Source organism: Aulonocara stuartgranti, assembly GCF_965226115.1.
Source record: "Aulonocara stuartgranti genome assembly, chromosome: 15".
In the NCBI taxonomy this organism is placed as follows: domain Eukaryota; kingdom Metazoa; phylum Chordata; class Actinopteri; order Cichliformes; family Cichlidae; genus Aulonocara; species Aulonocara stuartgranti.
The window spans coordinates 24,312,546-24,324,891 of NC_138951.1; the positions used below are offsets into that span (position 1 = coordinate 24,312,546).

Below are 12,346 nucleotides of genomic sequence, written 5' to 3' on the forward strand. Positions count from 1 at the left end.
ATACTTCAAGGCAGTGACTCTACAATAATACAACGAATATCCCAATAATCAAACAATCCCCTTTGAGCCAAGCACTTGGTGACAGTGGGAAGAATCCACCTGCCATGACCATATAACAAACATTAAAAACAAAAAGACTTTTTATTTGACAGCTGGCAGCAAATGTTTCTCTCATTTGTGTTTGCCATCTGTGGCGTTCTTCTTCATGAGTCAGCCACCTGTCACTAAGCTCCGATAAACTACTGTGTTTCTCCGATGTGAACACAAGTCTCACTGCCGACGTGTTTCCTGTGAACAGACGCAGGTTGGAGGGAAGAAGACGAGCGTCATCCTGCAGAAGCTGGAGCCTGACACGCCGTACTCCGTCAGCGTCGCAGCGGTGTATGCCACCGGCATCAGCAAAGATATCTCCGAAGAAGGAAAAACCAGTAAGACTCACATCCAGAGACAAAGTTTCACATTAAATATCTGCTATAGTGAAATCTGCGTCCTGCATGAATACAAGTTGCTTTCAGTTGTACAGAATTTTTTATTAAACAAAAAAGAAAAAATAGCATTTTCTTGGCTCAGAATTGGTCTTTTGGGGTTATGTAGTCAAGCCGACGAGTCTGTCTTACCTTACTTAGCAGGGAAATGTACAGACTCCTGCTATCTCTGGCCTTTGGCTAAACAAAAGCGCATGTGCCACAGTAAAAGAAACCATATCTAGAAGAAAATCTTAATCAAACATATTTTTAAAAACATCATCATATGAAGTTTTGCGATAGAAAGATCAAAAAATCATTATGAGGTGTCACTTTTTTTTTTAATCCCCTGAAAAATTAAGAAAAGCGTGATTTAATTTATTGCAAGTGACATCTTTAAGCAGCTTGTTTTGTGCATAATGCAACAACTACCCTGTTTCAACTGTTCTTGACGTATAGTGACTCCTCTTTGGCTTTGAAAGGAGCTAGCTGAGGCTTTTGATCGCAATCCTCCAGGAAAAGATGGAGGACAGAAAAGAGAAAGCTCGCCCTGTTTCACCTGTGTTTGTGTTCCTGCAGAGCCTCTGGGCGGAGTCAGGAACCTGCAGGTGCTGAACCCAACCATGACCACCCTGAATGTGCGCTGGGAGCCCGCCGAGGGCCGAGTGAAGGAGTACAGAGTCATCTATGCTCCTGCTGCTGGAGGAGATGAGAGCATGGTAGGACCATCCTCAGCTTCCTGTCAGCCGTGACTTTGAATTACTCACCAATTTGCCTGATCATGTCTGAAACTTTTAGGTCTTTAAACACCCATTTTAAACTTATATAAAGAAATCTAATACATATTGTATAAAAAAAATTGACTCTTGCCCCCGTTACATGCAGCAACTAGAGATAAATTACTGTGTTTCACAGCTGGCGAGGAGGATTTACCCTAAGCTTGATGTTATTTCTGACTATATGTTTGCATCAGAGCAGCTAATTTGTGTATTTTCTTACTAAACTTAGGAAACTGTGTCAGCGGGCACAACCACCACCACCCTGCGAGGCCTGCAGCCCGACACTCTCTACACTGTGACCCTGGTGCCGGTTTATGCTGCAGGAGATGGAAAGAGGATGTCTGAAAATGGAAAGACAAGTAAGTTTGAACCCCCCGCACCCCCCAAAAACACCTCTGGGGATATTTCTTGGTATCCGTACAATTACAAAGAATTTACGACCCTGTCGGGACCTTTTTACACAGAGTCCATCTTCACTGATACACCACATCAATTTCAAACCATTTCGGGGACGGGTGCAGTTTTATCAGGAGGCGCTGTAACCTGATTTGTGTTTTTGTCTGTTTTTTGGCAGCATAATTCTCACAGATGATATTTATATTGCTGATATCCTATCAGTGCATTTTTATGGCCCTGTGCTCCATTCATATGTAACAAACATAACATAAAGTTATATTTGGACCAATCAGATTACACGTGCTTCCAAATCTCCTTTTTTATGGGGTCATATTTCTAGGGGAAACCCTGTGGCTCAAACAGAATTCCTTCCTGAGCCCTGAAAATGATTACAAACACAACAAGAACTGAAATATCAGATGACCTGAAATAACAGATTTACCAGTTTTTGCAGAGAACCCACGAGTGTCCTCTCTGCCCTGTGCTTAGTCTGCTGGGAGGTTGTTTTGAGACATGGAGACACTAAACAGCAGATGTCAGTTGTGCTCATTAAAGAAAGGATATCGTAAAAAAGAAGAAACAACACAAAAACCACCAGCACAAATGAATAACACCTTCACTTTATAGATCGAGGAATAGCCTTGTTCCCCTCGTCTTTTCTTATTGTGAAAAACAAAATGAAATCATGATGGAAACACGACAGATTGGAATCATTAATTCAGGCTCTTCACGTGGTCTAAATCTAAAATCACTTATTGTTTAGGACCTCTGGGAGGAGTAAAGAACCTGAGGGTGTCTGACCCCACGATGACCTCTCTGAATGTGAACTGGGATGCTGCTGATGGAGCTGTTCGTCTCTACAAGGTCTTCTATGTACCCAAAGCCGGTGGGGAAGAGCAGATGGTGAGGCTCCATGCACGCCGTACCGCTTCCTTTCTCCAGGAAACAACCAATTATGAGCCTGAAGCATTTAAGCAACATTTTATTTCCTAATTTTGCCAAACAGGAACAAGTTCCTGCGAGCACCACAAACATCATCCTCAGGAACCTGATGCCCGATACTCCATACACGGTGTCAGTGTTACCCGTTTACCCTGCCAGGGAAGGCAAACGCCAGTCTGAGGATGGAAAGACATGTAGGTCACTGTAGAAGATTTTTAAAATGAACCCTATGTAAAAACTCATTGTCATTTAATCGCTCATCACATTTGCGCCCTCAGTGCCATTGAGCGGAGTACGTGGCATTAGTGTGACCAACCCGACCATCACCACCCTCACTGTGACCTGGGATCCTGCTGATGGCAACGTTCAGGGATATAATATCATCTACGTTCCTGTGGATGGAGGCCTGGAGATTAAAGTAAGTGCTCTCTTCATAGAATTTATCAGATAAATGCTGATAACTGATTTGTTCTAAAGACTGCAGAAGGCTGTAAATGGATGTAGCCACGCAATGTGATTCACTGTTTGTGGATTATCATTTTTTTGACATGGTGTGCCCTGATCGCTCTGGGGGTTGTGTCAAACACAGTTGGTGGTGGAGATGAGATGATCCAGTCTCTTCCACTCAATTTGAAAAGAAATGCATGAAAGGAAACAACCCAACTGAATTGGCCAATCACAGTCATGATCAGCTGCGTTAGCAGGACAAGTTCAGAAATCAGAAAAATGTTATTAATCCTAGAGGGAGATACACAGGAGGAAAAAACAGTCATCAGCTTTTTAATCTGCATCCACAGTAACAGACGAGTGAAATACTTTAAATTAATTCACCAAAACTGAAGCACAGACACCTCGGATGGTCTGCAAGTCATAAAATTTGTACATCCAATGTGCATAGTTCATGCGTTGTAATGTAAACTACTGCAAGTCTGCACAGTCAAAAAGACACAAGCAGGCACATGGACCCTCATACTTATAACAAAATGTACTCACTGGGATTTTAGCAGCTATGTGAACTCAGAAAATAAAAAGTTTGTTTGAGTCAAACTCTGGTTGGTTTTGCTCCTTGGTGCGGTTCCCTTGTGCAGATGTGCACACAATAATCGCACCAGGGTTTGAACCACAACTGCTCTGAGACCCTGTCACCTTCTGAACCCTCCAGTAGTTGGCCCAGATCAACCACCGCTTACAAATCATGCAATTTGTAGCGACACATGTTGGATCACTTGGAGATTTTGGTGTGTGAAAAGAAACCAAATTATGGCTAAAAGCTACACATTTGCAAACTATTCAGCTGATTTGTATCAGAGTAAACAAACTTTTGGTGTGAAAAATGCAGTGGCCTGTCAGTCAGAGGAGCGACAGCTCTAACTTTAAGTCTTAAACAGTATTCAAATTATAGTTAAGTCATTTTTTAAAAAGCTCCCTTGTGCAGTTTTTATGAAAAGGGAGACTATCCACAGAGACTATAATCAGTTTTGCAGCAGGCTGTAAACATGTTTATTTCTGCTGTAAAGCTGGAAGTTTAAACATGGGACTCTATGGGAAATGACTCGGTTTTGGAGCCAGCCTCAAGTGGCCGTTAGAGGAACTGCAGTTTTTAGCACTTCCTCCTGGGCTTCATCTCTTTGCCTGAGGTTTAATGTCAGTCGGTGCAGATTCTGAAATGAGCAGTTTTTAGATTGGCATTAGCTTATTAAACATCTGAGTCCTACTCGGCGTGTTCACTCTTTTCTTTTCCTTTTGCTGACAGCATCATTGCTCTTTGACAAGCTGTCATCACGCGATACTGACAGACCTTTTTTCTGCCCCTGAGGTGTTTTTACACTCGACAAAATGCTGGAGGGAGTTTGGTAAAACTCTTTTAAAGCTTGTAATAAAAAAGTCTGATAAATTTTCCAGGAAACGGCACTAAAAAAAAAAAAATCCAAGATGCTCAACAGAAGTTTAAAAAAGACAAAACGATCAAAGCTCTCAGCAGAGATTTGGTGATGTCATGCTTTTTGACAGGATAATCCCGTCATGCAGTTGCCACACAAAACCGTCTAAATCCTTTCTGGCAACGTGAAGCTCGCATTGTTGTATGACATGTTTGTGGGTTTTATATTTCTGCAGTGCCATCAGCACTAAATAACAGCTGCGAACGCAGCCGACAGATGATTTGGCCACTCGGGTTTGTCTCCTCAGAAGCGGCTCATTTATCGTTGTCGATTGCACAACCTTCACCCCTCAATTAGCACGTCAACGTTAGTTTTGCAAAGGAATTTCAAACTGCTCGACCAAAAGAATCTGACTGCTGCTCGCGTGGTTTCGTCTCACAAACCAAAATGCTGCGCACACAAAATGTCAAATAAACTGTAAATAGCGGGAAGAAATATTTACCAGAGGAACAGGTGTTAAAGGTGTTATTTGTTTCTGCTGGTCTACGGTGGCCTTGAAAACAACAACAACAAGGAAACTAAAGCAACATTTCAGAAAATGCAATAAATAAAAAACTTAAGGAACGTAGAAATATGTCTAGTGTTTAGATGTTTTTCAAACCACTCCTGAAAGCGGAATAAAAACTGGACCACTGTAGAAAAGGCCTTGTGATGATCCACAGGTTGTTTCAGAAGATTCTTCTGCTTTAAAAACAAAAAAGGGATTTTCTTTTTAAAACACAAGAAATATTTCAGCTTTTAAAAATTCCCATGTTAGGCATTAAGGTAAGCCAATTTACTATTTTCATGAGACCCAGACACTTTCTCAGGAAGACTTTTATTTGTGTTTTGACCTTGTTGAGGTCAAACATATGGACTCTCTGGGATTTAGTTTCAGGATAAATCTGATGCATCTTTTCGTAGGAGACCGTGTCTGAGAGTACCACCACATTCATCATGAATAAACTGCTGCCGGACACCCGCTACACCGTCACCGTGGTCCCCGTCTACGCCGAGGGAGACGGACCAAGCCTGTCTGAGACTGGCAAGACAAGTGAGTATCGAGGCTTGAGGTCACGTGACCCCCATAGTATGTTTAGAAATGTGCTCAGAAGGACATTAAAAAACACCCGAGCCTTAAAGAAACAATTAAACAGAGTCTGACTGAACTAAAAGTTGACTGAGGAGGAAAACTGGCTCGGTTTTGGCTTACTGCTCTTTGCCACAATACATCAATAAGGAACATTTTTAGCAGATTACAACGTTTTCAGAGGAACACATAGCCGACCTGAGCTATGTATTATCTTATAACATGTTAAATAGAGACCTGTTTCCAGTTGGGCATTCATCCTGGCCAAAGCAAATTCAAAGACACAGAATATCCCATTTTTTTCCATTTTGCCTCCCATTTGCATTGGCCATGTGGGTGTTTGTCACAGTGAATAGCAATGAAAGCTTAAAAAAGCAGTGAAAAATGACGAAGCAAGGTACAAACCACTGGAAATAATGGGTTCAGAGAGCAGAGAGCCGGGCCAATGCTGATCCCGGCCTTCAAGCCAGTCCAGACTAGACATCACGTTAACGGAATATTTTCTGTCACTGACGGGAAAATCTGAAGGCAGTCTGCCATCTTCACAGGTTAGAATAGTGATGGTAGATCTACCATAGCGATCAGTGATTCACATGCAACATTTTTAAGGACAGTACTTGTGGCATATCATTCGTAACATTAAACGTACTTTGTAGACTTTTCCATCGAGTGTCGTTACTCCAGGGTCAGAGGTGCAGACTGAGGGCATACTGCAGGATTTCCTCTTTCAAACGTTTGTACAGCTTCACAAAGTTCCCTATTTAAAGATTTGAAACTTATCACCAGAAACCACTTAACCTCTGACTACACTAAAGATATGTCACTCAGATCCAGGCACTGACTGACTTCCTGTTCTGGCTGTACTTCTGTTCAGAGCCACTGGGCTTTGTGAGGAACCTGCAGGTGACCGATCCCACCACCAGCACCTTGAACGTTCGCTGGCTGCCACCGGAGGGGAATGTGCGCGAGTACATCGTAATCTGGGTGCCCACAGCTGGAGGAGAGCAGGATGTGGTAAGGATGTGGAAGTTTCTTCTTACTTTAATTACTTTAAAAATCCTTGTGGGCAAAAAGCCAGTGCAAAGTGCTCCTGTGTGTGTAAAATTGGACCTCTGATGAATCAAAGTTAGGAGTCTCGTCTTTAAGGGGAGATCAGGTAGCCATGTGAGCAGATCTTATTTTTCCCTTTTGGCTCTCACTGTGGCGTCGAGTCAGCGGCGTGAGGTCGTTTCCAAGGCAGTTACACACCAGAGCGTTCTTGTCTTGGGAAAAGTTGTAAGATCACGATATCAAAAGATGAAAACCACCAGATGATGTTGTTGCCTTTTTAAAAAAAAAAGATGTTTTCTTGCAAATAATGGAAAACATTTGACAGAGAAATGAGATCTATTGAGTCAGGAGAAAGTTTGACTATTTTCTGTGAAGTTGTGGTGATATCTTGTTTAGTTTCATTACCCCAAAGGTTATGTCAGAAGATGTCGTAAAATAAGATGATTTGATTTGTTTTATTTCATTATCTCAGCGTGTTGGCACATTTTAGGAAAATTAGATTAAATGGACAAAGAAGAAGTAGAATTTTGAAAGTGCAGCAGAGGCCTGAAGGAGTGCATGCAAAGGAAGACTTGCTCTCATTTTTTCTATCTGAAGCTCTATCCTGTCCCAGGACAGCCTTTAAAGTGGTAGCCCTGTGCAGAAATCCATCTTTATCTCCGAGTCTTAACTGTTCCTGATACTGAGTGAAGCTGCGTCCAAGAAAACATTAAACGGTGACATTGCTCATTCTGAGAATCTGTCTGCGGCTGCCAAAGCACTCATTTGTTCTCCAGATCAAGGAGTTCATCCAGTTCAAAGTCGTTTCTTCCTCCCCCCAACTCAGGACTCGGTTCCTGGAACCGCCACCAGCACGGTGCTCAAGAACCTGGATCCAAACACAGAGTACACTGTCACCGTGGTGCCCGTCTACCCCGAGATGGAGGGAAAGTCCATGTCCGAAAATGGGAAGACAAGTGAGTCCTGCTGACTGATTTACAGCTAAAACTTGTGGTTTGAAGTCATTTTACTCGGTTTTTTGTCTTATTTGGAAAAATAATGAGCTGCTACATCTACATGGACCCAAGACCTAATGAAGATGTCTGATTACAGTTGGAAACTCTGAAATGTTAAAATATGAAGTGACGAGAGAAAAACAGAGACATAAATATAAAACTGAAGATTTCTGTCAGATGGTTTTTGTGGGAAAGCCAGCAGTTTACTTGAAATCATCCTAAATAATGAAAGTACTTCAGATGGTTAACAAAGTTTCTTTAACATCCAAGGCTAAATGGAAACACTAAAATAATGGCAGCTTAGTCAGGCTGTTAAACCCAAGTGGGCATTTTCTTTTTGTGCCAGCGTTGAAGACTAAACCCGATATATCACACACATATATCACATACAAATCACAGACTTATATCAGATTTATCACCGACATAGCCTGTGTTAAATTCCACCATTAAAAAGCAGCAGTCATTGCATTTACATTAACCTGATTTTCCCTTCATGGCAGCATTCACCTGAATTTAATGGAAGGGGAATGTTCAGAAACGACTAATGCTAAATCTTGAGCGCATGCACCGACTTCAGGCTTGGACGCTGTGGCCTGAAAGGCTGCTGTTAGGTTTCTGGGTCTTTGTAATGCTCTCAACGACAGCAGTGAACCTGGACATCAGAGTCAGGCAGTGATTTATGAATGGCACCAGTGTCTAGAGATGGAAAAGGAGGCCACACTGAAGGTACAATCCAGCAAATTTAAATCAGGCATAGCTGGAGTCCTAATGACCCTTTATAGAAATCACAGTTCTCAGAGTTAAACAGCGTTTTTCTTGCTCAGCTTCTTTCAAGAATCAAGCATGAACTTGATTTGATGTTGGGAATAATCTAAAGACAATTCAAGTTTAAATCTAAAAATATTTGAGTCCCTAGGGCTGGATGCAGGTAGGAAATATTCAGGGATATTTTAGATACCATGTAAGCGCTAAGTGCCTTTTCCTCCTTCTCAGATCCTTTGGGTGGAGTAAAGAACTTGAAGGTGATCGACCCAACCATCAACACTTTGACAGTGCGCTGGGATCCAGCAGTGGGCAACGTCCGGACCTACAAGGTCTTCTACACGCCCCAACCAGGAGGAGAAGAACGCATGGTACAAAACAAACAAACTGTTTTATGGACCAATTTCAGGGTCTTATCTTGGTTCAAATACCCAGTAAAAGTAATAGTAATCAGGTAATCTGCTAATGAAGGCTTTGGCACTTTGTTGAACAGGAGGAGGTGTCTGGTGGCACCACCACCACCATCCTGAGGAACCTGGACCCTGACACCGCGTACAAGGTGGCGGTCGTTCCAGTCTACCCAGACGTGGAGGGCATAAGGCAGGAGGAGAAGGGAAAGACAAGTGAGTGGATCACTCAGGGTTTTCACAAAGGGGAGCAGCATTTTTTAGATTCCTGGAGGCATGTGTGCGTTGCTCCAAAGAGTCAGATGACCAAATCTTGTTTCAGACAGACAGACAGACAGGACCAAAAAGGAACAGTGGGATTTTCTTAAACCACAGAGTGTGTAAAAGATGGCATTACCTGAAGGTTTTAGTCCTGGCATTTTAAATCCTCAGTGTTAGCAGTGTTTGCAGGCAGTGAGCACGTCACAGTCAGACCTGGAGGAAATGATGACCTCGAGGCTTCTGAACAGGACTTCACAACCAATGGGTGATGTCACTACATCCAATTTTTATAGACGTTTCAGGATTTCTGTCGTTTTAGACAGATGTGGGGAAATTCGATTGCAGAGGAAATCACATGACATTTCTTTGCACCAACATGGAACCACTACATCAACATAAAACACACTTACAGACGTTTATTGCACCGTAGGAAGGTTTTGGCCTGTCCACCTGGGCAACCGTTGATGGCATGAGAATCAAAAGGCAGTTTTTTTTATTAGCCATTTCCACTTAGGCCCCGCCCTTTCTGAGTATTTCCCCAGCGATCCCACATGTTTTCATATTCACCATCCAGCAGCGGTTATGCAGTTATTAGTTTGGACTGCTTTGATAATCTGTCCCTGATGGTGCGTTCGAGAGCCCTCTCCAAAGAACGCGTGTTTTATTGCATCTATAAAATTGATTCTTTTCGTGCTATTGTTTGCAAGACTTATTTATTTACGGGATCTTTGTCTGTATTTGAACTTTTTTTTTATTACAGCGCAGCACATGACGGAAACACTCACAGACACCGGGGAGGTCATTTTTACAGAGACAGAAAAAAACAGAAAATGAATGAAAAGTAAAACAATATGCTACTGCTGCCCATCTCTCCATAAGTAACATCTCCACTACATCGCCTGTGTCGTGTCTTTGGACTGACACACTGGGTTTCCCATCATCATATATGAGTTTTTCCTCTGTTTTTGTGGGTTTACCACACTTTTCACTACACAGTAAGACCAAATGAATCACAGCCAGTGAAGACAGATGACAGTTTTGTCAAATATGCGATCATCATCTTCTGCATTTCTCAGAAGTTTATTTTGTCTTCTGTTAAAAATCTTTTCTTGTTGTATCACTAGAGGTCGATGTTTTGACCACACATAAATGGTGTTGGCCTCACCGTGAGATTGAAGCTGTTTTTGCTCTTTTTGCTCTTTAAAAACAATAGAAAACTTGATTGATGCTTTCTAGCAGAAAGTCTTTACAGATAAGCTTGAGGTACTTCCTTCGATTTCTATCTGTCCTGCATTACCAGAACCATCTGACACTTACAGCCAGAGTCATGAAGAGTAAGCTGACTCATAGCACACACCACCAACTAAAAGTGCTTTTATTTAAGTGTTCTTTCCAATAATGTCCTTTTTTTAAACCATCATTTTTACCAGCTGTGTGGAAAACCTGCCAGCAATGTAAGGTTTGCAGTCAAATCATGAGAAAAACCACCTTAAAGGTCTGATGTTTTCAGCCAGACAGCAAGAAAATAGTCCCTGTTTATATAAACGCTTGTGGCTTGCAAATGAATGCCAGAAAGTTTAGGCAACTTCCCTGAGTCTGACACATCTGGACACTCCTGATGTGGCAAACGCATCCATCTGGAGCACCCTGCAGGATAAAACAAACGCTAAGGGTTATTTGCAGCAGTTATTTAAACTTTTTTTTTATTGGAGGAATTCTTTAATGTCTAAAAAACAGTTTAATAGGGTTTCTTTATGGAATACCAGAAAGTTTAGACAGGCACAGGAAGGAAAGAAGACTCCTCTGTGACTGACAGCCTCCCCGGCTTTGGAACATCTGGTCTGTCCTGATGAGGTGAACTCCACCCGCCCGCATCGTGTCAGGCTGTGATGTGTCCCGTCTGTTTCAGAGGCTCTGGGCGGAGTGAAGAATCTCCAGGTGACCGACCCCACCGTCAACTCACTGAGGGTCCGCTGGGACCCGGCTGAGGGCGACGTCAGACAGTACCAGATCATCTACGTCCCCGCCGCTGGAGGACAGGAGAGCGTGGTAAGCTTTTACTGACCTCATAATCCTATCAAAGAAGGCAGGTCCGGTTTTCATAAATGTTAGCAGCTGCGGGTTTTTCAATTATTTCTGTTATAAATGTCAAACCTGTTATGATGAAAGATGAATCAAATTTGACTAAATTCAGCTGAGTTCAGACTTTTCTCGGGAGCACACGAGTGCATCAAAGCCTTATAGCATCTTCCTTTCATGACACAGAAAACACAATCAGAATTCTCACTGGGAGCACAAATTAAAACGCCACAGGATATTTTATGTGCCGCTAATCACTTAATTCTTCTATAGTTTTATAGCGTCTTTGTTTGCGAGTTGATGCCTAGAACATTAGCAGAGAATGAGAGACTGCGACGAGCTGACGTGAGCAAACAGTTCAAGTTAGTTTATCCAAACCCGTAAAACCGTCGAAGTGCGTGTTTCTGTTTGGGGTTTTTATTTTTTACAGTATTAGAATAAATGATGCTAGTTTCATTCTCACGCTACGTGTGAGCTGATTTCAAGAGTTCTGGGAAAATTTAAACAAATGAGTAAGTGGAGACAGAGAAGAGCTGATCATCAGGGAGCCTGTTCACTTCCTGTTAATCCAGCTGTGCTGACCTCTACATCTCGGAGTGAGGTGGCCAAAGAGGATAAAAATAAGAAAGAAACCTGACTAATAAAAATGTTCAAAGGCACCCATGTGAAGAAGAAGTGTCTAAAACCAGAAATGGAGACAATGACTGGCCCCAAACATCTGTTAGTGAGATGACCAGGAAGCTGAGTTACAGCTGAAACAGCCAAACACAGACAAGAGCAGAAGGCTTAATCCTTGCCTCGATTCAAAATCTGAGATGATGAAGTTATACTTCAGAATAACACAGATCGCTCCTTTGTTTTTGTCAGGGACTCCCTGCACCATTCAGAAGCAGTCAACCATGAGGAGACACTGAATGTCCTTTAGTTTCTGGTTTCACCGTCACAGAAATTCCAAACGGCAGCTGTCGTGAAATAGCTCACGGAAGTCTCAATGTGGAACTAAATCTATAAAATAAATAAATAACAACATGAAGATTGTTTAAAGAAAAATGTTTACCCCATGCAAAGAGTTTTTTGGCTGGAGCAGCTCCGTATGGCCATATTCATTCTGGATTTCATGAGAGTGGGGGTTCTTTGGTATTTAGAAATTTATGGCAGTAAATGATGGACATTGGTTGAAAACAAAAACGAAGTAAAAACAG

General features: G+C 42.2%; 1 protein-coding gene across 4 annotated transcripts in view; it reads left to right on the forward strand.

The window, feature by feature from the left end:
* col12a1b (collagen, type XII, alpha 1b) overlaps nucleotides 1-12,346 on the forward strand; it is a 150,052-nt gene that overhangs the window by 73,439 nt on the left and 64,267 nt on the right. For all 4 annotated transcript variants that reach the window (XM_082505922.1, XM_082505919.1, XM_082505920.1 and 1 more), the window contains 12 exons: nucleotides 299-428; nucleotides 1,044-1,183; nucleotides 1,473-1,602; nucleotides 2,403-2,542; nucleotides 2,646-2,775; nucleotides 2,860-2,999; nucleotides 5,425-5,554; nucleotides 6,465-6,604; nucleotides 7,467-7,596; nucleotides 8,629-8,768; nucleotides 8,891-9,020; nucleotides 10,975-11,114. In XM_082505922.1, coding sequence (XP_082362048.1) covers nucleotides 299-428; nucleotides 1,044-1,183; nucleotides 1,473-1,602; nucleotides 2,403-2,542; nucleotides 2,646-2,775; nucleotides 2,860-2,999; nucleotides 5,425-5,554; nucleotides 6,465-6,604; nucleotides 7,467-7,596; nucleotides 8,629-8,768; nucleotides 8,891-9,020; nucleotides 10,975-11,114 — 1,620 coding nt within the window. The remainder of the gene's footprint in view (nucleotides 1-298; nucleotides 429-1,043; nucleotides 1,184-1,472; nucleotides 1,603-2,402; nucleotides 2,543-2,645; nucleotides 2,776-2,859; nucleotides 3,000-5,424; nucleotides 5,555-6,464; nucleotides 6,605-7,466; nucleotides 7,597-8,628; nucleotides 8,769-8,890; nucleotides 9,021-10,974; nucleotides 11,115-12,346) is intronic.